We start from the raw sequence: 26,023 nt of genomic DNA on the forward strand, positions 1-26,023 counted from the left end.
TCTCAGTGAGAATACAATATGACCCTCAGTCCTGTGCAGTCCCCTTCTGTTTTTACAGTGGCAATGGGAGAAAATATGAAGATAGCCATAAAGATGATACAGTGCTAAAGTCATCTACTAATGGTTTAATTGTTGCTACTCTGAGTGGATGATCTCTAATGACCAACCTTAGTGCATACATTTTGTTGATTTTGTTTGTGTCATTTCAGTTGTGTTGGACCCTTTGTGACCCAATTTGTGGTTTTCTTAACCAAGATACTGGAGTGGTTTGCCATTTCCTTCTCCAGTTCATTTTACAGTTGAGAAAACTGAGGCAAACAGTGTTGAGTGACTTGCCCAGGGTCACACAACTAATAATGTTTGAAGTTGAATTTGAATTCAGGAAGATGAGTCTTCCTGATTCCAGGCCCAGTGCTCTATTCACTATACCACCTGGCTTCCCCATGGATATGCTACCAGAAGAGGAGAACTTTATCCATTTTGGTGTTTTTAATAGCAATGAGTGAAGGATACCAGAAGACATAGGGAAGCTACAGTTAATATTAGGAAGGATAAGTGGAATGAAATCTCTTCACTGGAGAAAAGCAAATAAAGAAGGCAAGAGCATTGATTCCACTGTGTAGTCAAAGGGACCTAAAAACCAACATTTCTTTTTTTAAAAAAAAATATTTATTTACTTATAGTTTACAACATTCAGTTCCACAATCCCTTGAGTTCCGAATTTTCTCCCTCTCCTTTTCTTCCCCCTCCCCCCCCCCATGGAATATGGCATCAAATAAAAATTCTACAAATACCTTCATATTAAACAATAGTCAAGTTGTAAGGAAGGATTATAACTCATGGAATGAAGGAGAAAGAAGAGATGAAACAAAACAAAACACAAAAGAGAGAGAGAGTAAGTAGCTTGTTTCCCTCTGCATTGAAACGCCATAGTTCTTTCCCTGGATGGGGATATCCCTTTCCATCATGAGTCTTTTGAAGTTGTCTTCTAACCTTGCGTTGCTGAGAGGAGCCCAATCCATCAAAGTTAATTATCACATATATGATGTGTCTGTAATTGTGTACAAAGTTCTCCTGGTTCTACTCTCCTCACTCAGCATCAGTTTATATAAGTCTCTCCAGGTTATCATAAAGTCCATCTGCTCCTCATTTCTTATAGCACAATAGTATTCCATTACATTCATATACCACAACTTGTTTAGCCTTTCCCCAGTTGATAGGCATCCCCTTGAATTCCAATTCTTTGCCACCACTAAAAGAGCTGCTGTAAATATTTTTGTACATACCAGTCCTTTTCCCACTTCTATGATGTCTTTGGGATACAGCCCTAGAAGTGAAAAACCAACATTTCTTAAAACAATTGGTCATCTTATTTTCCAGTTTTCATGATAAATATAAATTATCATACCACTATGAAAGTACCTTGATGATCAACCATCAGCCAATATAGAGGATAAAGAAGCTTGAAGAACTTAGACAATAACCTCCAAATTAAGTCAATTTATACTTTGATTACTTGTGACTTCAATGTGCAAATGAGCACAAGGGGGAACAGCAAAAATGATGTTGAAAAAATGTAGTTCTGGATCAAGAAACAACAAAGTCCAAAAAATATCGGAAGTCTACAAGCCCATGTATGTGCACACGTATACACACACACATACATACACACACATCCCTGTATCTTTTTTTTGGGTCTAAACCTGTGATTTCTTCAATGTAGGGGGCCCTCCAAATAAGGAAACACTCTCTATGCATGTAAATTGACAACTTATTCTACAACTTAGGGTTTTTAAAAGTGTCCTAGAGCACTGAGAAATTAAGTAAATGTCAAAAGTGAGATATGAATCTAGGTCACCCAAACTCCAAGACTCTCTCCAAAACTCTTTCCGCTGAGTGAGGAAATAAGAGAGAAAGGCACAGAGAGAAGAGGGAGGAGGTGGATAAGGGAGGGGAGAAAAGACAAAAAAAACAAAAAGTTCAAGAAAAACAATTAGGAAAATTGACTAAAAATCAATAAAAATGAACCTCCTTCTTAACATGGAAAGTTATGGGTTATAAACCTATAAATAGTTATAAACTATTACCATGACAAGTAAAGCAGGATAATTGAACTGTGGAAAGAGAAAAACAGCAGCTTTAGTCAATAGTTCCAATAAAAACACAGTCTCTGACCTACTTGGGTCTACCTGTAGACAGCATTAGAGGGAGAAAGATAACGATTTGGGGAACCAGGTTGAACTCCACTCATATGAAGTGACTGGGATAAAGTCACCTGGTGAAACAGGTACAGCCTTCCTAATAGTTTACTTTCTCTCATAAATATGGCTTTCCCTTTTAAGTAACACACACACACACACCTTTATGGATTTTTTTTTTTCAACTCCTGTGCTGGGAAAGCCTACTGATCATTTGCTTAACCAGCAGGGGTTCTTTTTTTTTTAACTGGCTTATGTCTTGTTCAACCTGATCCTTGTTTGATGTTTTGTTTGTTTTTTATTTTCTCTCTTTCTGTCTTTCCCTCTTATGCACTATCATCTCAGTTAAACTTGTGGTTGCCTAACTTACAGTCAAATTGCTCTGGTGGATTTACAAATCCACAATAATATATAAAAATGCTTCCCTTTGAGTTTCCTAGTTCTAAAGGAGTGGCTCACTCCTCTTAGCCATCAGAGGGAAAGAAGAAAGTGACTGCTTTCCCTTTTATCCCACTATGCCTCTGTAGAAAGGACAGGTAAGGGCAAAGAGTAAATGAGGGCAGATATGTGGAGAGCATCACACAGATTTTGTCTTTTTTTAATATATCACCTTTCATTTTTTTCTTTTTAAAATCTTTTTAATTTTTTTTCAATTAACAAGCATTTGTTTTCTCTGCTCCTCTCCACCCCCACTGAAAAAAACAATGGAAAACAAAAATAAAACTCTCATAATAAATATATGAATACCAAATATAAGAGTTTTATTTGGGGGCTTTTTGGTACTCATTTTGTTTCTTTTTGTACCCATTCTGAGTATGTTCCCCACCTCCCACTGTTAGCCACTAATGTCTAGTTATAGTTATTTTATTATATTTATTATATAAATTTATTATGTTATTATATTAGAACACGAATAGTAGTTTTCTTTTACCACTTAATATCAATTAGCATTTACAAAGGGATATCTCCTTTGAAGTTATAGGAAGAAGAGAAGTACAAACATTTCTCTGCAACACCCAAACCAGCTCCATCTCTGGGGAGAGAGGGCTCAGACTTAACAGTTTCTACAGAGTCCCACCAAGCTCACAGCCAAACAAAGCATCAATGCTGGATGAGATCTCAGCTACTACTAGCCTCAGTCATTCCTTGCTCCTTGGGGCATTGATTCTGAACTGGTTCTAAAATCTGATGAGTACTCAACTCCCAAACTCTCAGTTTCCCATACTCCTGGAAGGCTTATTCTCTTGACCTTTCAAAATTCACAGGTTGTAGATTCCAGCTGCTTTCACCTAAAACAAAAGAGCAGATACTGGGACAGGTGAAGAACTGAGACCTGTACTCACAGGATCATTTGTCAGCCTCAGATAAGAGAAAGCCCCAGATCTCTGACCTTACCACATTATCTCTCCCTCAATGTCACATAGAAGGAAAAAGTCAGCCAAAGAGAAGTCAAACCAAGAAAAAGAGACCAATGGAGACTAATGCCTTTTTAATGCCTCCTGCCCTCCCCCATCCAACTCTGCAACCATAGTCAATTCAAAGGCTGTGCAATCATTCAGCATGAACTTAGCAGCCCTAAACCAGTAATATGTCTACGTGTGCTCCAAAATCGCCGTGGTACTCCCACTACACTTCATCAAGACTCACCTGAGTCTGGGAAAATACATCAGAAATATTCAGTGAATGATCATACAAACCAGTTCCTGTTACGAATGTATTTACCTGTCATAGATCAATCTCAAAACTGGATTACAATGAATCTTGGGAAACAATCTTGGAGCAGAAAAAAGAAATAGAAACAAATGTTGCTAAATTTGATTCCAGGATTGTTTTTTCCTCAGGTCTGGATTTTTAGTGATTTAAGGTTCACATGTTCTTTTCATCATATTTTGTACTAAGAGGCAAGCAACAATAAAGGTTTGTTTATGAGTCCATACAATTGAGTTTCCTCTTCTTGCTTGACTTTTTAGGAAAAAAATAAGGTCGTGAGTGTATAATTAAACTAGAGTTGTATATGTTGTTTAGAAAGGAAGAAACTGGGAAAGTATATAACAGGTGTTGAGATTAAACCATTCCCTAGACACTGAAGGCTGAGGTAAAATCTTTCTGACAAACATCTGAGTCAAAGAAATGTTCATCTCCTGTTCTTAATCTCTTCCACTTTTTATTGCCATCTGCACTGTCATTACAATCTGGCAATATATTTTCCCATTGTTTCCATGCAGAGTACAAGCATGACTAAGGCAGCACAGAGGAAATAATATACTGTTGAAATCCTGGTATATTATGCTGTGTTATTATCAAATGAGATAATGTCTGTAAAGCACAGTGCCTGGCACATAGTAGGCTCCTAATAAATGTGTGTTACCTTCCGCCATCCTTTTTTTTAAAGTGCTATACTTCATATACAAAGAGGCTGCTACCCACCTACCATCAATAGTCAACTCTGATTTATTTTCCCAAGAGCTATGGTAGAGGAGAGATCTGCAGAAATATATATCCCCAAACTGTCACAAAATCCCTTTTATGACAGAGTATTGGGAAGACCACACGACTAGCTAGTGTTAAGGATATAGACTTTGATCATGGAATAAAGGGAAGTGAGCTGGGCCAGTAATGTCACAAACCAATAACCTTGGCCTCATCTCACCATGACCTGCTAATATTTTGCAAACATTGGGATAATAGACATTCATGGTCCTGTCTCAACAGGATGAGCAACAGGTTGGCTAAAGTCTGATGAATTTGTCTCCTACAGCAGACCCAAGAGAAAATCTTGTAAGCTTTAGCAGGGTCACGAATCTTCATTGGTGGGGAGAGGGCATAAGTAATTGAAATTACAGACCTTTGACATGATTAAAGAAGTGGCATTGCATTCTGCTTTATTCTTTGGTGCATGGGTGAAAATAAACACAAGAGAAAAAAACAGGAAAAAATTTCATCCTTATGATATGGTACTTTAAAGCAACATGGACCCAAACTGATGTCATGGGCCCAAAGACAAGTAGTTTCTTTTCAAACTCAAGGTGCATATATTTAGAGTTTGCCTCCTCTGGTAGTGTTCCTAATTACCTAGGCCCAGTCTTCCCCTTGGTATTTACAGGGGAAATGTCTGACTGCCCCCAGAAAGTAGTCTATGAGGTCACTTTTCCTTTAGAAGGGAGCACCATACAAGGGAGGTTGGAAATAGGTAAGGCTGCATTTTGATTAAAATAGGGATTTTTTGCAGCAATCTCAGACAGCCACAAATTCCTTCTTTAGGAGAACTATATATAGTGTCCAATATTAACCGATGGGAAGGCTAAAGACAACAATAGACCTCTCTCACCTAGCTATTGATTGACTGGGGGGTGTAAAGGAAGGGTGTTTATCAATTTTATGTATATTATGGGGAAAGGAATGGGGGTTTCATTGAAAATTCCTGCTTACAATTGCTTCGATCACAATAACCACAGTGGGAGCTAGGTATTTTCCAGTTTGAGAGTGACATCTATTTTCTCCTTTAAAATTAATCCCTGTAATATCATTATGTCTATCCTTTTTCCACACTCTTAAGCAGATGGTATTTGTATAGCTTTTTAAGAGTATACATAAGGGGAGGCCTGGTGGCTCAGCGAGTAGGAGCACCGGCTCCAGTGTTGGGATGACCTGGAGATCGAATCCCGGGCTCAGACACTCAGCACCACACCCAGAAATAACTTCAGCACCACACCCAGAAATAACTGGCCGTGTAACCTTGAGCAAGTTACTTAACCCCGATTGCTAAAAAAAAAAAAAAGAGAGAGAGAGAGAGTATACATAAGAGGTATGTGAGGGTATAGAGGATAGAGAGCTGCAATAAGAATTGCAGAACAATTATTTGTCTGCATTGGGGGAGGGAGTTTCCTCATCAGAATCCCCTACACCAGTGAAATCACAGATTTGACCAAAAAAAAAAAAGAAGAAGAAGACGATATATGTGGGACTTTCTGCTATTGTAACCTGGATGTTTCTTCCAGTAAGTATGGCTAGTCACCTTAGAATCCAAGGAGCATTCCATGTGATTGAATGTTCAAAAGAGACACATGGAACAGAAGTACCCATGTTCAAATCCTAGCCCTCATACCCATGTGACCTTGGGCCATTCAGTTAGCCTTCTTCGTCCTCAGTTTCTCCATATGTAAAATGAGGAGTTTGGCTAAATAGCTCCTAAGGTAACTTCCAGTTCTGGATCTATGATCCTACAGTCTTTCAAATCAAAGTTCAGAAAAGAGCCCAAAGGGTCATTCATTGTCTGAGAACAACAGGGAAGGATGTGTTAAGATTACACAATGGCCCTTGATTTCTCAGTGTACTATCGGCAACCTCATTGTCCTTCCTCAAAAGTAATTCATAAAGTTCCCTAAAAACCCATCCTATCCATAGTGAATGGGAAAATGCATCTATTTCCCCAAAGGCCATATCAATCTCAGATGTAATGCCTGTAATTAGCAGTAGTTTCCCCTCATATTGTGCATTTCATCTACTTCCATTGATTTTTCCTGGGTTTCTTATAGACTAAATGTAAAACAAAACCTGCTGCTTCATTAGCCGGTGTATTCATCAAGCTAGGCTTCCATTGAACCAAAAGGTTTTGACTTTTTTTCTCCTGGCCAAAAGAGCCTTTTGTTTGGGTGAAAGTTGTCTTCAGAGACGTCTGTGCTGAGCCTCTCCTTTCTAGCCCTCCAAGTGGGCCATGAACTTCATTCCAATTTCTTTTCTCATTCTGGTACTAGGAATCCTAGTCTGGATTTGTTTCACTGATCCCAGTGCAAATGTGTGCTGCACCATTCTATCAACTACTCAGGAGGAAGGGAGGCTGCCAACAGCTGAATTAGTTACCATATTTATTTCTTGCAGGAACAAGTAGACCATTGGAGCTGGCATCTTATCTCAGGACACACTGTCTAGCTGCATTTACCAGACTGCTAGGAAGGTGAATTCTAAGGAATAGATCTGGTTGTTTGAGAAAGGTGAATCCCAGAGGAGCAAAGAACTGAAATCAATTTACTTACTTTATAACCATTTAATGCAAAGGATGTTGGAACCTAACAAATACAACAAACCAATTACAGTACCTGAGAACTCTCTGTTAAAAGCAAGAGGAAGATTAAGCATCCTAGACAAGAGGCCCTTGTCACTATAATTAGACCTAAAAGCACATCGCCTGTCTAATAGAACTTGTAAAGGATTGTCACTTGTCATACCCCAGAGTCTTTTAACCTTCACCTGCTTTGTGCTCCAATGTAGAATCTGAAAAAGCATTTATGACAAGACCGTTTTTACTGAATCCCCTCTTTCGGTCTCTTGATCAGGTTACAGACATAAAGGAGAAGCTGAAATTGTCCAAAAAGTTCTGGTCCGCTTTACCCTACACCATCTGCAAGGATGAGAGAGTGACAGCTGGCACGTCAAATGAAGAAGAGTGTTGGAATGGGCACAGCAAATCCAGGTGAGGACCACTTTGCCATTAGCACCAACATGGGAATTTCCCATCCAGCCTTGGAAGGCTTACCTGGCACTGCTTCTGAGACTTGTTTACAATGCCATTTCAGAAAAGGAAATAGTGGGTGGAAGAACAAGGTGTCATTCAGTGACAGCTGTTAGCATTGACAGGCTTGATGGGGACCTGGGAGCACTTAGTCTCAAGGTGCCATTAAACTTGGAATCCTTGTTCTGAATGTTAAAAATCTCAGGATGAGAATGGGCGATGACAGATGACAGATTACAGACATTCTGAGATCTCATAGAAGCCCCTTCATGTCCTCTTAATGACTCTTCGATGGGGAAACTATTTTTATTCCTGGTTAAATTTGCATGTCATATTTTTATCCTCAAGTGGAGGAGAAAATGAAAATTCAACTTTAATTTTTTTCCCTTTGCAAGATAACTGAGTTGTTCATTGGGGGTGTAATGTCAATGAGCAGGAGACATCACAGGCACAGTATTCTGACAGCCACTGTTCCCTGTGAAAGCCTGTTGGAATCACCTGATAGCAGGCTTTGATTTTTATCTACTTTATGCAATTCTTAATGCCACAGAAACTATTTGACAAGGGTTTGCTCAGTTCAGCTATTGAAATGTTTGGATGGTTCTTCATTTAGTGGAACAACGTATTGGTACAAGAGCTTAAGAGCTGGCAAGTAGGGCAAGTCGATAAGGGTATTGTCTAGGCTGGTCACTTGGCGGGTAGGACTGCAGGTGGGTTGAGCAGATGGTAGGATGGGCTCAGTAAGAGTTGGGAGGTGGGTAGGATTTGTCAGCAGGTGGAGAAGTTAGGAGGGGAGGCTGTTCTGAGACTTTGATGGGCTAGCTGCAGGTGTGTGGAGCAGATGTGGTCCAAGGGGGACGAGAAAAGGAGGCCAAAGTTGACTTCAGAAGCAGCTGCAAGAGATTAGTTGAAGAGTGGGAGGGATTCGGGAAGAGGGAGACTCAGGTCCTCATTAAGACTTTTTTCTTATGTTGCTGAGTTGCGTTTTTCCAGTCTCCTGTGTTAATGATCTTGTAAACATTATGAGGAAGAGCTTAGTAAAGTGAAAACCAGACAACTGTGGAGACAACTGGGATCTTCTCAGGTTCCCTAAATCTTGAAACCTTCTATATTAAGCCCTCATCTTAAGTGTTGTAGACTAGGCAACACCAAATGTTATTGGCATGTCTCCCTAAAACACCCTGTAATTGTTTAGCTAACTACCTACCTGTTATCAAGCAGACCTTTGGAGACTGAGGTCAGCAAATCTGACAATGCATTAACAGCTTCTTAGGTGTCTTTTCTTAATGACTGTTCAGAAAGAAAGTGCAACTGGATTTCCAGATGGCTTAATGAATAAAGATGTTAATTTCTCCGGCTGCTACAGTTGCCCATCTGTGTTTACCTAGCAGCCTTTGGTAAACTTAGGGATGTGTTGTGCACTGTATTCCTGGGTTTTAGAACATGTGCAAGTTCTTATTTGAGGAAAATACCAAAATATTTCAAAAACTGTGCTGCATTTGATAAATGAATAAGAAAGACTCAGGAGGAAATAAAAAATAAAATAAAATGGTAGAGATACAGGAAACCTGGTTGATATTTCATTTAATCTAACACATCCATTTCAGAGAAATATTTATTAGATTCTTTTATCTAAAGTATGCCTAACAGGGCAGATGCTGGAGCCAGCTTGTACCAGCTGATGAGAGCTGATTGTTAAATTTTCCATGTATACATTGCCTTAGAAATCTAAAAACACTACAAATCATGACTTGAGTCATTCTGTTGTCTAGCTTAAGAAGGTGATAGATAAAATGTTAATAATACAGATTAAATGTAAGAGTGGGTTATATGTTTTTGGAGAGCCAGTTGTTAAACATTTACCAGCATACCCCTGCTATATTATATATACATATATAATATATTACTATAGAAATCTATTTAGGTATCTATAAATGTATGTGTCTCTATAGAAATACCTATGTATATAAACATATATGCATATGCCATGTAATATACAAGCATATATGCACATATAAATTACATGACTAATTATGTATTAAATGTAATTGTTGACAGACAAATAACATAGTAGACAGGGTACTTGACTTGTAATCCAGAATACCTAAATTCAAATTGAGCCTCAAGTAGCTAGCTCTGTAATCTAAGAAGCTAAGTCTCTTAGCTTCTATCAGCCCCTGTTTCCTCATCTATAAAGCACAGATAATAATAGCAATTATCCCAAAAGGTCATTGTGATGATCAGATAAGTTAATACATATAAAGTGCTTTGTAAACTGTGACATACTAAATAAATTCTAATTATATTATTATTATTATTATTTCATATTCTATATGGATTTTGTATTCCTATATTCAGTATAGGAAGAAATAAGGAACAAATTTAAAACTTGTGATGAAAACTGAAAAGGGAAATTAATGATTTAGAATAGAACTTTGGAAATGTTAACAAAGCCGTGGCTATCATAAAAGAAGAATGGAGAAGGCAGAATTCAAAAATGTAATGATAAAATAATAATTTTTTAACAAAGTTAAAAGAGGTAAAATTAGAAAAAGAGATAAGTTTGCTACAAAGACAAGTGACTTGCAACACAGAATCTGGCCTCATGGAAAAACATGAAGAAACAAACCATATCTCATACTTCAACAAATCATAAAAGGATATTGGCAGTAAACATTGAAAACAGGGGCCAACAGAATTCTTAGGCTGTCAGAGAAAGGAACCCTATATATAATTTATCCAGTAAGATTGTCATCAAGCTTCCAAGACAAAGAGAACATATTGTAAGCAGCCAGGAGGAAACAACACATATACCAAGGAATTTCTATCTGAATTATGTAGTACAACTCATCAACACTATAAAAATTAAAGTAAAAGCTAGGATATGATAGGACAAGAAATAAATGTACGTGACTTGCACCCAGCAATAACATATCCTACAAAATTATCCTATAGGAAAATTACTTTTTAGCAGGATCGATGACTTGCAAGCATTCTTTGTAAGAAAACCAGAGCTGGAAAGAGTTTGTAAAATGAAAATGCAAACTACCAAAGAAACTGAATCCCAACTTCACAGAACAAATCCTTTTATAATCCTCTTAATAAAAGGATTTGGTCTGTGAAGTTTAGATTCAGTTAAAATACCACACTTGAGGACCTAAAGGGTCACATGTGACCTTGAGACAGCAGGTTTCCTACCCCTGTGTATTAATAACAATAAGATATGCAAATTTAAATGATCTATCAAATTGCCAGAAATAATAAAATATACAGATGGTAAATGTCAAAGAGGAATTTAGTATACTACTATATTCTTGGTGAAGCTATGGATGGGTACAAATGATCTGGAAAACCAAGTTATAATTCTGTAAGAAAAACCACCAAACTGCTTTCATCTTTTGACCAAGTGATGCCATTACTAAGTGCCAGTAGGAGATGATGCCAAGAGGTTTTGAGATGAAGACAATGAGAAAAGAGAGAGCTCACCCAGGAATATTATTGCTGATTTGAATACTGTTCCCAGACAAGAAGTGGAAAGTGGCTAGGATGGATTATACCAGTAGCCAGGCAGAGGAGTGGGCCAGAGTATATGTAGATGGCTAGAGTATGTTGTGGTATGCCTGAGGGTACCTAGCTATGATAAACTCTCACCAGTAAGGATCACAAAAGTCCAAGAGTGGGAACTAGAATGCTACATAGCTGGAGGGAGGTGCAAGGTAGCAAAACATAAAGATGGCCACATAGCATCCTTGTGACTCTGGGGTTTGCCTAGAAGTGGTAAACTCTCACTAATAAGGATCACAATGCCCCAAGGCAGTAATATAAAATACACGATACAAAGAACTTTAATATACACGCACACACACATACATACATATATAATATGTTTCTGTTTGTGTATATATAAATATATTTATGTATTACCATAGGTTCACATATATTAACAGATGTTAACATCATATCTTATACTAGCTCTTTTTATGTTAGGAAAGAACTGGTATCTAAAGTTGTGCTCATCAATTGGGGCTGAACAAATTATGCTATATGAATGTTATAGAATACTATGGTATAATAAGAAATGGAAAGGATATCACAGCCACATTGTGCAATGACTGACTTTGATAGACTTAACTCTTCTCAGCAATGCAAGGACCTAAAACAACTCCAAAAAACTCATGATGGAAAATGCCTTCCACATCCAGACAAAGAAATATGGAGTCTGAATGCAGGCTGAAGCATACTATTTGCTTTCTTTTTTTTGTTTGTTTTGTTTTTTTCTTTCCCATGATTCCTCCCTTACATTCTAATTCTTCTATACAACATGACTAATGTAAAAATATGTTTAGTAAGAATGTATATGTAGAGCCTATATCACATTGCATGCCGTCTTGGGGAGGGGTACAAGAGGAAGACAGAGAAAATTTTAAACTTGTGGAAGTTAATGTTGAAAATTAAAAATAAATTAATTAATTTGTTTTAAAAAAAAAAGAAAGTTTCAAAGAAACCTGGAAAGGCTTACATGAACTGATGCAGAGTGAAATGAGTAGGACACAAGATGACAATATCTACCATAACAACAGCATTGTAAAGACAAGAAATTTTAAAACACTTGGTAACTGATCGATAAAATGACCAATCATGATTTTTGCTGAGGACCAATGACAAAGAATGCTGCACAGCTTCTGACAGGTAGATGATAGACTGGACATACAAAATAAGACCTACATTTTTTTTGACATAGCCAATGTGGGAATTTGTTGGACTGTGTGAATATTTATAACAAGAGTTTTTTTTTCCTGAATTGGGGGGTCAGGACAAGAAAGAAAAAATAAATGCTTCTTAATTGAAAAAAAAAAAGAAAAAATTAACTTTAAAAAAAGAAAAAGGAAAAACCTCTTACCTGAGGTGGAATTTGAGCAAAGTCTTAAAGGAAAACAGGGGAAAAGGGGCATAGCATTCCAAAGATGAGGGGATAGCCAGTGTAAAAGACTTGAAGACAGGAATAGCCTCAGTGTTTCATATAGTGCCTGACTTATAGTAGTAAATGCTTTTTCATTTATTTATTCATTCATGCAAAGACAAAAAACAGAAAGTCTCTTCCCTCAAGTAGTTTACAGTCTATTGAGAAGAAACAAAACATACATACCTAGATAGTTATAGTAAATAGAGAATTTGCAAAATACATATTTTTTTTAATTAGGTACAGTCTGCATCTTCCACATTTGTATGCTAAGGCGTGGTCAAGAAAAATATAGGTGTGGTTGTCCCTGAAATAGGGGGGGGGGGGTCTATGTACTATGTTTTGGGGGTGTCTTATGTTGCATCAGATGTCATGTGACTAGGTGATGACACAAAGAGGCAAGAGAGATAGTAAGTGCTCTACCCGCTGGTGTCAAAACGAGAAAGAGAGAGAGAGAGTAGACACACTAATAAGAGTAATATCTAGCATTTACATAGGACATTGAGGTTTGCAAAGCACATATTATCTGATTTGATCCTAACAACAATCCTGTGAGGTAGGTACCAGTTATTATATTCATTTTATAGATGAAGAAACTGAGTCTCAAAGAGGTTAAGAGACTTGTCCATGGGGCAGCTAGGTGGCACAGTGAATAGAGCATTGGCCTTGAAGTTAGGAGGACTTGAGTTCAAATTTGACCTTGGATACTTAACACTTACTAGCTGTGTGACCTTGAGTAAATCACTTAACCCCAAATGCCCTGCCTCCCCCCCTCCAAAAAAAAAAAAAAGAGAGACTTGTCCACAGTCATACAATTTAGTATGTATCAGAAGTGAAATCCCAACCCAGGTTTCCCTGACCACAAGTCTAGGTTTCTATTCACTATGCTCTGCTTCCTCTACATAAATAAGTTAACTTATAAATCCTGTTTACTCCACTGTCTCTGAGAAAAAGTAGTAAGAACTGTTCCTTCTCTCTACCCCTTAAATGTGCCCCAAGCTTCATATGTCCTTTTTAGCCCTTTCTCTCCCTTCAAGGCTGCAATTTTAACCTGATTTCACCTAAATAAATACTTTAGCAAGGTCAGTACACTCAATACAGTTTACTTCAGGCCTTATACCTCCCTCGAGATGGCTGTGAGTACAGGTAATGTGTCACAAGTTGTCCCAATAATGAACAAATCTGGCTTAAGTCTTATTTCAAGCAAGAAATCTGACATGGGAAATGAGGCCACATAGCCATCAAATGTAGTGGATAAATTCCACACCAACTTCTGCCCTCCAATGAGCAAAGGTCAGGTGAACAAGAAGTTTTCATGCAATTGATGACTGTCTCACCTCTGGCCCACCACCAGAGGGTGAAAGAATAACTAAAGGGAAGAATTTCCTTAGAATTAACTTCAGTTGTCTATCATATTCCTCACAAAAAAAAGTGGCAGAGGGAGTACATTTTCAGCAACCAACAGAAAAGCGATTTGAATTGCCAGTTCTGTAACTCCCATTTTTCACTTACCTAAATAACTTCCTAAGAGAAAATGGGAGAAAGACGATGCAACACTCTGACTCAACCCAGACAAATGGGAATTGAAAGGAAGCTAGTAAGTAATGGTGGAAAAATCAATAATAATCTAGAAGGCCAAAGGAAAAAAATTAAAGACTTGTGGTGCATGTTACAAATCTGAGACTTCTGAAGTTCCCAGGGTGAACCTAGAGACCTTAGGAGTACATTTTCAGTCATTCATCATCTAAAGGAAAGGTATTTTCTACAGCCCAGTGGCAGGAATGAGTTGTCTATAAGAAAGTCAGGGAAGAATGATTAGATCTAAGGCAGGAAAGCATAAGCATAGAAGGAAATAAAACTTTTACATGGTTAGCATATAAGGGTTAGAACTCTTTGTCAGTCCATTTAAGGGTGAAGTAATAGTGGCATTTTGTTAAGCCTTTATCTTTCTACACATCCAAAGGCTTCTCTGTTCTTTTTGAGAATGTGGCCATTTTAAGTTCTCTTATCTCTATTTTCCTTAAGAGGTTTCTTTTTTCCCCCTCATCACAAAAAGACTTGTTCAGAACTCAAAAAACCTGAAAGGGAAGGGGCCATGAGAAGAACTGAAAAGAAAACCATTTTTAGGGCTGATTTCCATCAGTATACACATCACATAATAAGGCAAAAATAATTTCATGGAGAAACAGACAGGGTTTCTTGAGTCAAGAATTTCTAGACCCATTACTATGAAAGATACAAAACAACCTTCTACTTTTCTGCCTTGTTCACTCATCTCTAAGCCAGCCAACAATCTAAGTTAGTTTAGCTTTTGTTATGTATTTTCTTAAATGTTGTTTGGAAAAAAGTACTTGAAGAGTGAGCTTGAGACCAAGATTCATTAGACCAATCAAAAATTAACTTTTTTTCTACAAGTTTCTCCATGATGTTTCCATTTATTGAAACAATGACATTACGAGAGTCAACCTCCCTTAGGCTGGAAGTAAATGCTGTTAAATTGGAAGAAATAGAAAAATCTGGAAAATAAATAAATTATGGATTTAGCAACTAAAAACAACAACAAACTAGGTCATGCTTCATTAAATTTGTTCTATATAGATAAGTCATATAATGAATTATGATAATAAAACTGTGAAGGGATGTGACTATTTACTAAGTTTGTATATTAGAATTAAGATCCTTACTGTTTTAATTGCTAACTAAATCCCAAAGTACTGAAAAATATTCAGAGCTCTCTTGAACCATAAAGGATTTGCCACACCCAACAAGTCTTTGGAAGGTGAGCCATCCTTCTAAGATAAGGATTGACAATCTTTCAAAAGTGACACAAATCACCTTCACTGAATTTGGAATCAGAGGTCCTGTGTTCAAATCCTAGCTGTGACACAATCAATAACTATGCAACCCTGGATAAGTCACTTAAACTCTCTGAGCCTTAATTTCCTCATCTGTAAAATGGAGATAATAACATTCACATTACCTGCCTCACAGTGTTGTTATCAAGAAAGGAACAATGAATCTCAAACAACTATATGAACATGAATTATTATTATTATTATAAGTTATGCTTCTGACAAACAAATCTTCCATACATATCATACCTCTGCTTAAAAATTTCTGTTGGGTCCCTGTGGCCTTCTGAATAAAGTTTGAGTTCATTTTCCAGGTTTTCAAGATGCTGCCCCTCTTAATCTAACATCACATATATATATTGCCTTTTGGAGTGCAATTGGGGTTAAGTAACTTGCCCAAGGTTAAACAGCTAGTTTTTTTGTGTGGGTGTTAAGTGTCTGAGGCCAGAACCGAACTCGGGTCCTCCCAACTCCGGGGCCAGTGCTTTACTCACTGCGCCACCTAGCTGCCCCCATCACCTATATTTTAAAGAGAATTTTTAATATTTTATTTTTCCAATTTCATGTAAAAAGAATTTTTACATTAATTTTTTCAAAGTTTGAGTTCCAAATTTTCTCCTTTCCTTCTTCCCTTCCCCTCTCATTGAGGAGGCAAGTTATTTTATATAGATTATGTATGCACAGTCACACAAAACACATTTCCACATTAGTCATGTTGTAAAGAAAAACAGAGCAAGAAAAAAAGAAAGTAAAAAAGTATGCTTCAATCTGCATTCAAGCTCTGTCAATTCTCTCTCTGGAGGTGGATGGCATTTTTCACAATAAGTCCTTCAGAATTGTCTTAGATCATCGTATTGCTGAGAAAAGCTAAGTTATTCATAGTTGATTGTAGTATAATATTGTTGTTACTTTGTATACTTTCTGGTTCTGCTCACTTCGTTCTGAATCAGCTCATGTAAGTCTTTGCAGGTTTTTCTGAAATCGTCCTACTCATCATTTTTTAAAGCACTACATTACAGTCACGTCCCACAACTTGTTCAGCCATTCCTCAACTGATAGGCATACACTCAATGTCCAATTCTTCACCACCACAAAAAGAACTCCAATAACTATTTTGTCGATATAAGACTATTTCCTTTGTTAAATCTCTTTGGGATACAGACCTAGTAGTGGTATCACTGGATCAAAAGATACGTGTATAGTTTTATATGCCTTTGGGCATAGTTTCAAATTACTCTTCAAAATGGTTGGATCGATTCACAACTCAATCAGCAGTACTTTAGTTTTCCAGTATACCCTCCAATGTTTGTCATTTTCCTTTTCTGTCATGTTGCCAATCTGATAGATTGTTTTAATTCACATTTCTTTCATCAATAGTGATTTAGATCACTTTTAATATGATTATGTTCAGTTTCTGAAAACTGCCTGTTCACATCCTCTGACGATTTCTCAATGATGGAATGACTTGTATTCTTATAAATTTAACTCAGTTCTATATGTATTTGATAAGTGGGCTTTTATCAGAGAAATCTGCTGTAAAATTTGGTTGACAATTATGATTACTGTCTATTTCCCTCCATCCTCTCTCTCTCTCTCTCTCTCTGTCTCTCTCTCTGTCTCTCTCTGTCTGTCTCTCTCTCTCTGTCTCTATCTCTGTCTCTCTGTCTCTCTCTCTGTCTCTCTCTGTCTGTCTCTATCTCTGTCTCTCTCTCTGTCTCTGTCTCTCTCTCTCTCTCTGTCTCTCTCTCTCTGTCTCTCTCTCTCTGTCTCTCTCTCTGTCTGTCTCTGTCTGTCTCTGTCTCTGTCTCTGTCTCTGTCTCTGTCTCTCTCTCTCTCTGTCTCTGTCTCTCTCTCTCTGTCTTTGTCTCTGTCTCTCTCTCTCTCTCTCTGTCTCTCTCTCTCTCCTTTTATCCTTTCTCTCCTTAAAAGTATTTTGCATCTGACCACCACATCTCCTAAAACTCCCTCCGTTTTATCAGCCCCACCCTGCCTTCTCTTATTTCCTTTCCTTTCTACTTCCTTGTAGGATAAGATAGACTTTTATACAGAACTGAGTAAGCATGTTATTCCCTCTTTGAGCCAATTCCAATAAGAGTAAGGTTCAAGTTTTGTCTGTCAACACCCATCTTCCCCTCCATTGTAAAAATTTTTGTACCTTTTTTATATGAGATAATGTACCCCATTCTACCTCTTCCTGCCCCCTTATCCCAGTACATCCCTCTTTCTCATACCTTCATTTTTTTTAGGTACCATTCCATCATAGTCAACTCACACCCATATCCTCTGTCTATGCATATTCCTTGTAGCCACCCTAATAATGATAAAATTCTTAAGAGTTATAAGTATCATCTTACCATATAGGAATGTAATCTTATTGAATCCTTTATGTTTCTCCTTTCCTGTTTATATTTTTATGCTTCTCTTGAGTCTTGTATTTTAAAGTCAAATTTTCTTTTCAGCTCTGGTCTTTTCATTAGGAATGTATGAAAGTCCTTTATTTCATTAAACATCTATTTTTTTCCCTGAAGGATTATACTCAGGTTTGCTGGGTAGATGATTCTTGGTTGTAATCCTAGCTCCTTTGCCCTCTGGGATATCATGTTCCAAACCTTCTGCTTTCTTAAAATAGAGGCCAATAAATTTTATGCTATCCTGACTGTGGCTCCACAATATTTGAATTGTTTCTTTCTGTCTGCAATATTTTCTCCTGAACATGGGAGCTCTGGGATTTGACTTTCCTGCGATTTTTCATTTTGGGATCTCTTTCAAGAGGTGATCAGTGGATTCTTTCAATTTCTATTTTACCCTGTGCTTTGATCATGGCTTTCAGGTAAGTCTCATAATTCTTACATTCTATCTCCTTGATCTATTTTCCAGGTAAATTGTTTTTTCATGAGATATTTCATATTTTCTTCTATTTTTTTCATTCTTTTGATTTGGTTTTAGTGTTTCTTGATATCTCATGGAGTCATTAGTGTTCACTTGCCCAATTCTAATCTTTAAGAAATTATTATCTTCAGTGTTCTTTTGTGCCTCTTTTTACTTTTGGTCAATTCTACTTTTTAAGGAGTTCTCTTTGGTGGATTTTTGTGCCTCTTTAACCATTTGACCTATTCTGTTTTTTAAAGTGATGTTTTCTTCAGTATTTTTTGTTTCCTTTAGTAAGGTGTTGATTCTTATTTTTTATGATTTTCTTGCATTTTTGTCCTGAGACAAGTTCACATTTTTCTTTGAGACTTTGATTGTTACTCTTTTGACTTTGTTGTCTTATTCTGAATTCTTTGTCACCATAGTAACTTTCTATGGTCAGGTTCTTTTATTGTTGTTTGTTCATTTTTTCTAGCATGTTCCTTGACTTTTAACTCTATGTTAAAGTTGGGCTCTGCTCCCAGAGTGGAGAAGGTACTGTCCCAAAGTTCAGGTGTTTTGTGCTACTGTTTTCAGAGCTAGTTCTTGAGATCTGTAAGTTTTCAGTTCGTCCATGGTAGTATGATCTAAGTAGATATGTGGTCACTGCTCTCCTGTCCCGTGTGCTGGTTTGTGAGTTACTACAAGCACTTTTTTCCATGATGGAACTGTGACCAGGGTCCCTGTTCCTTCCAGTGTTCCTTCTCACTCTGGAACTGTTACCCAGAACAGTCTATGGACAATACAATAGAGTCTTGCTACCAGCGCCATCAAAGAATACCTTTTAATATCCTTCTGACCAGTTGTTTGATACTTTACTATCTGTGGGCTGAGAGCTCCAGAAACCACTGCTGCTGCTGAATTAGTTGCCCCCTGGGCCTGTACTGGACTGCACTCCACTCTCACCTCAGTGAAACAGATCTTTCATGCCAACTTTCTAATATGTCTTGGGCTGGAAAATTGTTTCACCCCATCCTTTTGTTGATTCTACCACTCTAGAATTCATCTTGAGGCATTGTTTTACTGTTGTTTGGAGGGGAATTTGGGAGAGCTCCGGAAAGTCCCTGCCTTTACTGCTCCATATTGGTTCTGCCCTCCTATCACCTATATTTATTCCATCCTCCTCCAAACTATGCTTCAGCCAAACTGAACTACTTACTATCCCCAAACATAACCTGACTTTCCTACCTCTCTGTCTTCTAGCATGCTGATTCAAGTACTTAAATGCCCTCCTCCCATGAGTCAAATACCACTTCTACTATGAAGTTTTCCCTGATGCCTTACTTTGTAACTCCTCTTGTGCACTTATTATGTATGACTCTTTATTATAGTTGTTTACTGTTCTATAAACTTCCTACTAGATTGTGAGCTAACTCCCCAAAAGCCAAGAATACAATATAAGCACCTAGCCCAGTGATAGATACATACATACATATGTATATACATGCTTGAATTCATTCATTTTGAGAAGTATTTATTCAATAGTAATAGAAAAGTTTGAAGGTAGGGGAAAAGATAATGACTTCAGTTTTGGACATGTTGAATTTAAGATATCTACTGGATATCAATTTCAAGATGATGGCAAGACTATTGGAGATAGACCCACTTGCCTTTTGGGCAATATTTTATGTTATAGGGAGAAAAATGGTAAAAACAAAATTTTGGTTATCCAACAATAAAAGCAAACAATGTCTATCCCAAGTATATAAAATATAAAGAGAGATTTAGATTCAATTTTAAGCCCTGTTTAAGTATTAGTTGGAAAACTTCTGAAAGGGTGACAGTTTAGATAAACATTATTTCTGCTTTTCTAGGCAAGATTTCTCTTTTTAACTGCTAAAGGGCTGTGAAAGCATGTTGAGTGCATTAGACAGATATGATGGAATGAAGTCATACAACAAATAGGATGGAAATAGATCGCAGACCATACTATACAACCTACAAGGAGACTGAGAATGCATTTAGCATCTGTGAAAGTGTTAGTTTAGGGCCAGTATAACTCTGTCTTTCACTACTCAATGCAGCCAGTAATCTACTTTGGCTTCATGCTTGTCTTATGAACCAGTCAGTCAACAAGCATTTATTAAGCATCTACTATGGGCCAAACATTGTGCTAAGTGCTCTGCGACACCAAAAAAAAAAAGTCCTTGCCTTCAAAGAGCTTACAATCTAATGGGGAGATAACATGAAAATAAATATATACAAACAAACTATATAAAGGATAAATAGGAAATATTTAAGAGAGGGAAAGTACTAGAATAGAGGGAAATGTTTTCTGTAAAAGATGAGATTTTAATTGAGACTTAAAGAAGCTAGGGAAGTCTTGAGGCAGAGCTGAGGAAGGAGAAACCTTCCAGGTATGGGGGACAACCAGAAAAAATACTGGAGCCCAGAGATGGAAAGTCTTATTTGTGGGACAGCCAGGAGGCAAGTGCCTTGGATTAAAGAGTGCACAGTGGGGAGTAAGATATAAGAAGACTAGAAAGGTAGGAGGGGGCTAAGTTTTGAAGAACTTTGAATGACAGACAGATGGTTTCAGAGTTGATCCTAAACATGATAGGGAACCCCTGGAGTTTATTGAGTAAGGAAATGACATGATGTAGTACCAAGCAATATTCACAGTGCCAATGGCAGCTGTAAATATGCCAGCATAGTTCTCAATCACAAAACATAACAGACTCTCCATATATAAGACAGAAGCAAAACATTTATTCAGATACCAGAAAACCAAATCCCAACACCAGGAAACCAAATCCATCATAGCAACATAGAAGTTTATACACCATAACAAAGCATAAAGCCACACCATCCTTTAGCCTAGCTGTGTTCCTGGTTACATCCTTTCTCTCCCACCATCTAGCTGCTCTGACTCCCAGCTTCCTGTGGGCTCTGCTCCAGCCTTCAGCAAGCTCCTCCCACCACAGGCTCCTGTGATTATGTTTGGCCTATTAGGGGGCAGAGAAGATTTTCAAATCAGGAAAGGTCTTCAAATTCCTTTAGGCTTGTTAAGGGGCAGGGAAGATGTTCAAATTACCATTACTATTACACCTGTGCTTCTGGAAAATCACTTTAGTGCCTGAATGGAGAACAGATTGGAGCGGAAAGAGACTTGAGGCAGGCAGACCCCCCATCATGCTATTGGAATCGTTCAGGTAGGAGATGATGAGGGCCTGTACCAAAGTTGTGGCAATGTCAGGGGAAAGAAGGGGACATATTTGAGACATGTTGTAAGGTTGAATTGGCAGGCCTTTGATTGAATGGGGTGATGGGATTGGGATGACATAAGGAGTGAGAGATAGTAAAGAATTGAACATGACACCTACATCGTGAGCCTGGGGGATTGGGAGGATGGCAGTCCCCTCAATAGTAAAAAGAAAGTTTGGATATGGGGAGAGTTTAAGGGAAAAGATAATGAATTCAATTTGGGGCATGTTGAGTTTAAGACATTTATTGACTATCCAGTTCAGTTTGGATATGGGGAGAGTTTAAGGGAAAAGATAATGAATTTAGTTTGGCACATTGAGTTTAAGGCATTTATTGACTATCCAGTTCAAGATGTACAACTGGAGGTCGGCAGAGAGGTTAGTGCAGGATAAGTAGATTTGAGAATTATCGGCATAGACATGATCATTAAATCCATGGGAACTGATGAGGTCTCCAAGTGAACAAGCATAGAGGGAGAAAAGGACAAGATAGAGCCTTGTGGGATACCTGCAGTTAAAGGGGGTTGTGTATGAGGACCAGAAAAGGAGACTGAAGGAGCAGTCTATTAGAAGGAGAACTGGGAGAAAGTGGTATCTGGGGAAAATCTATGGAGAAGACAGTCCCAAGGAGAAGAGAGTAATCAATCCTGTCAAAGGTTACAGAGAGATCAAGAAAAATCATCATTGAGAAAAGGCCATTGGATTTTACAGGTAAGAGATCATTGGTAACTTGGAGAAAATAATTTCAGTGGAATGATGAGGTCAGAAACTGGATTATAAGGAGATAAGAAGTGAGAGGAGAGAAAGTAGAGGTATCTATTATAAATGGCCTTCTCAGGGAGTTTAGCCACAAAGGGCAGAAGAGAGATATTAGGATAGTGGAGCATTTTTTGAGGATGACATATTTTTTGGCAGTAGGGAAGGAGCCACTAAACAGAAAGAATCACAGAATTTCAATTAAATGGTACCTCAGCAGTCATGTAGTCCAACACGCAAACTGAAAAAAATCCTGACTAAAGCACACCCTACAAGTGACCAACAGGCCTTTGCTTGACCACCCCACACTTGGCAAGGGCCCATTCCCTCCTCAGGGTATCCTGTTCTCCTTTGGCATGAATAATTGTCAGTAATGTTCTCCTGACTTCAAACATCAGTTTTCCTCTAGACAATTTTCACCTGTTCTTCCTGTTTCTGACCTCTGAGGGCAAATAGAACAAGTGTAATTTTTCTTACACTTGAGTCATTCAAGTACCAAAGGTAACTCTCATGTCCCTCACTCCCCAACCCAGGACTTCTCCAAACCAATCATCTTTAGCTCCTTTAACTAATCTCATGTGACACAATTGCACACTGCCACTTAGCTTGGCCTGGACTGGTACCAAACCTTGACCAATTACCAATAGCCTTTAAAATCTTATCTTATTTAAAAGATTTTAAATAATTTAAATATTTAAAATCACATCTTATTCCCTCAGGATTGGACTCTAAGTTTTAATGATTAATTGGTACTAATATACTCATAAGAGATCAGTGCTCACCTAGCATGCTAAGACTCCCAGGTAACGTTAGTTGCATTTCATTAGGTGCTTTCTGGAAACAGTACCTTAAGTGAAAGGATTGATTCTGTATTTTTAGGTTAGCGGACAGAGCTGTAGCTAGGATAGAGAAATGAAGGCGTTGTCCCAGATCCTAAATTTAGAGGTGGCTAGCAACAATTATAGCCCTTTGGCAGCACAGGAAAAGGTAGAGCTTAGCACCTAGTTAAGGGCAGCTAGGTGGACCAGTGGATAGAACCCCCAGGACTAGAATTAGGAAGACTCATCTTCCTGGGTTCAAATCTGGCCTCAGATATTTGGTAGCTGTACAACCCTAGACAAATCGCTTAACCTTGTTTTCCTCATCTGTTAAATGAGCTAGAGAATGAAATGGGCGACCATTATCTTTGCCAAGAAAATCCCAAATGAGGTCACAAAATGTTAAACAACCAAAACAACTTAACAATAACAACAAGGCATCTAGTTAGCATAAACAGTTAATGTGGGGAATTACTAGATGTCATGCTGGAGTACCTCCTCTCTCTTTCCCTTCCCCCTCCGTGGAAACCTCGCCTACATCATTTTTATGCCACTCTTTGTCTTTCCCTCACAGTGGGCTTTCCTGACCACCACAGCTGAATGTCTGCTTTGTGCTACTTGCCCCAGGTCCAGTATTCACTAGGAGCAAAAGTCCTAGTTAGTAAGACGCCAATGAAGTAAATGATTGGAGCCCAGGCATGCTTTCTTATGCCCCTCCAGTCATACCCTCTGTGGGGCTGACCCTGACAGCCAGCATTGTTCCACAAAGATTCACATATTAGCTCTTTCTACACTCCCACCCACCCCTTCTACCGTAGTATTCTGCAGAAACATTTCTACATGATCCAAGGAAAGAGGAAAGACTATAAAACTAGATAAGAAAAAGCGAAAGATATGTAAGGCATATCCAAGATATAACCCACCCCCACCACCAACATGCTCTTTACAAAGCAGAAGATCCTTTATAAAAAATGCCAGTCATGTTTCCAAATCTTTTGGTGCTTCCCCTTCACAAATCATATATAGTGAAAGCTCATTAAGAAGCAGGAACCCCACGAGGAAAGGGAGACCATGACTTATCTTAGTTTTAGCATTTTCAGTTTGTCATTTCTTTTGAACGTCTCTCTGCTCTAGAAAGATATGACTTCAAAAGTAACCCCCTAAGTATCAAAATCAAGCTGATCCTTCCTCCCTTGCCGCCTCTCGCCTACCTCCTCTCCAGGTCAGGGGATGCTGCACAGATGGGATAAAGTCCCTTCTGTTAACTTGCAAGAAACCAACTAGAGCTATCAAAGTTGCAAGTTCAAAAATGATTTTCTCCTTGTGGGTGAGTAGTAGAAATGTGAGGGGCCTCCGGAGCCCGGGAGATCAAAAACAAAATTCGTATGTGAAATCCTAGCTCTGTCAAGGGCTTTTACAGACCCTATGGGCTCCATTTCCCACTCTTAGACAGCTCTATGGATTTATTCTCGGTCCATACCTCTGGTAATTGATAAAGTGGTCATTCCCTTCTTTTTTCAGATTTAAAGTTCTATATTGTCTTCAAAGTTACCCTTTAAATACACAGGGAGGAGGAAAGGTTTTTGAGGACACTGATGCATTGTTCTTTGTTTTCATTGAAACTAGGGAAGCTTCAGTAGGCACAGCTAGAGGCCAGGCATTCTTGGCAGTCTCTTATTGTTCCTGGATGTTCAGGCTCCCAAGGGAAGAATTCCCATGTAAGCTATTGTAGCCGGCTTCTGATAAATGAGTCTTAGCTGGCAGGGCAGAGAGTGTGGTGTACAAAAAGAAAACAAAAAACGAAGTCCTCCTCTAACTCAACATAGGTACGTCTGCAGTAATCCTTTGCTGAAACATCAAGCAGCACACCAGAAGCAACTGTCACCTTCAGTCCTTTGAGAAGCTGTTGTTTCAGCAAAGGGTGAAGCCTCATGTCCTTGGCTGCCTTTTGTTCCTTTTAGAATTCTTGCCTTTGTTCCTCTATTTTCTGATAGTCACTATTGTATGAAGGCAGATTAAGGGAAGCCTGACACATTACATTACTTCAACCAACAGATAATCAGATGCCATCTTCTTTATGTTACATAAAAGGAGTTCAGATTCTAACAAAATCTTATTTCTATAGTATTCAGTTGATTCCTTCAAAGCTGTTATCACGGAAGCCAAAGTGGGTACAGATCCTTAAGTCCTAGATTTGAGGATCTCATGAACACCATTTCCTTCTTTTTCCTAGACATCTGAACCACTGGCACATCCCAACAAGGTTTTGCCTTCAGATCAGCTATTTGAAGCCCCTTGGGATCTCGTCTGCAAATTAGATTACGGACTGAGTTTACATATCAAGGGAACTGAAACATAGGAAAGAAGTTAGTGCCTTATTGTAAAAACAGAGAGATGTGCTCCTGTGACTTTTTTATGGGGACATTTTTTTAAAGGCAGACTTCTTGGGGGGAAAATTTACATTGTGCACTGTGTGTTTCTTGATTTATTATTTTATGAATGTTGGTTGTGGTTGGAATTGTTCAGGATATAAATGGATATATGGGGCCTGCTCATAGGATCTTTGATTTAAGTCAGAGGAAACAATTCAGACACAAATATTTCATTGACATAATACAGCACCCTAAGAAGGGACTTAAAAATAAACTGCAAGATTCCTTGTGTGTTTTTCCATCTTCCAGTTTGGAAGTTGATGGATAGGATCTATTAGCATCCCTGAAAGGTTTCAAAAAGGAGAAGGTTTCCTGGAGAAATCAAAAAGATGACAATGGGTAGCCCATGCTAAGAAGAATAATATCCAACATAAGTGCATTGTAGAAA

The 26,023-nt window shown here is 38.1% G+C and overlaps 1 protein-coding gene across 3 annotated transcripts in view; it reads left to right on the plus strand.

Moving 5' to 3' along the window:
* The window catches only part of GPC6 (glypican 6), a 1,314,810-nt gene that overhangs the window by 1,267,626 nt on the left and 21,161 nt on the right, over window positions 1-26,023 (plus strand). For all 3 annotated transcript variants that reach the window (XM_069067329.1, XM_069067330.1, XM_069067331.1), the window contains one exon: window positions 7,532-7,668. In XM_069067329.1, coding sequence (XP_068923430.1) covers window positions 7,532-7,668 — 137 coding nt within the window. The remainder of the gene's footprint in view (window positions 1-7,531; window positions 7,669-26,023) is intronic.

Source organism: Petaurus breviceps, unplaced genomic scaffold (assembly GCF_028583685.1).
Source record: "Petaurus breviceps papuanus isolate PSGF00001 unplaced genomic scaffold, PetGlider_PUasm1.0 90743, whole genome shotgun sequence".
NCBI classification, from domain to species: domain Eukaryota; kingdom Metazoa; phylum Chordata; class Mammalia; order Diprotodontia; family Petauridae; genus Petaurus; species Petaurus breviceps.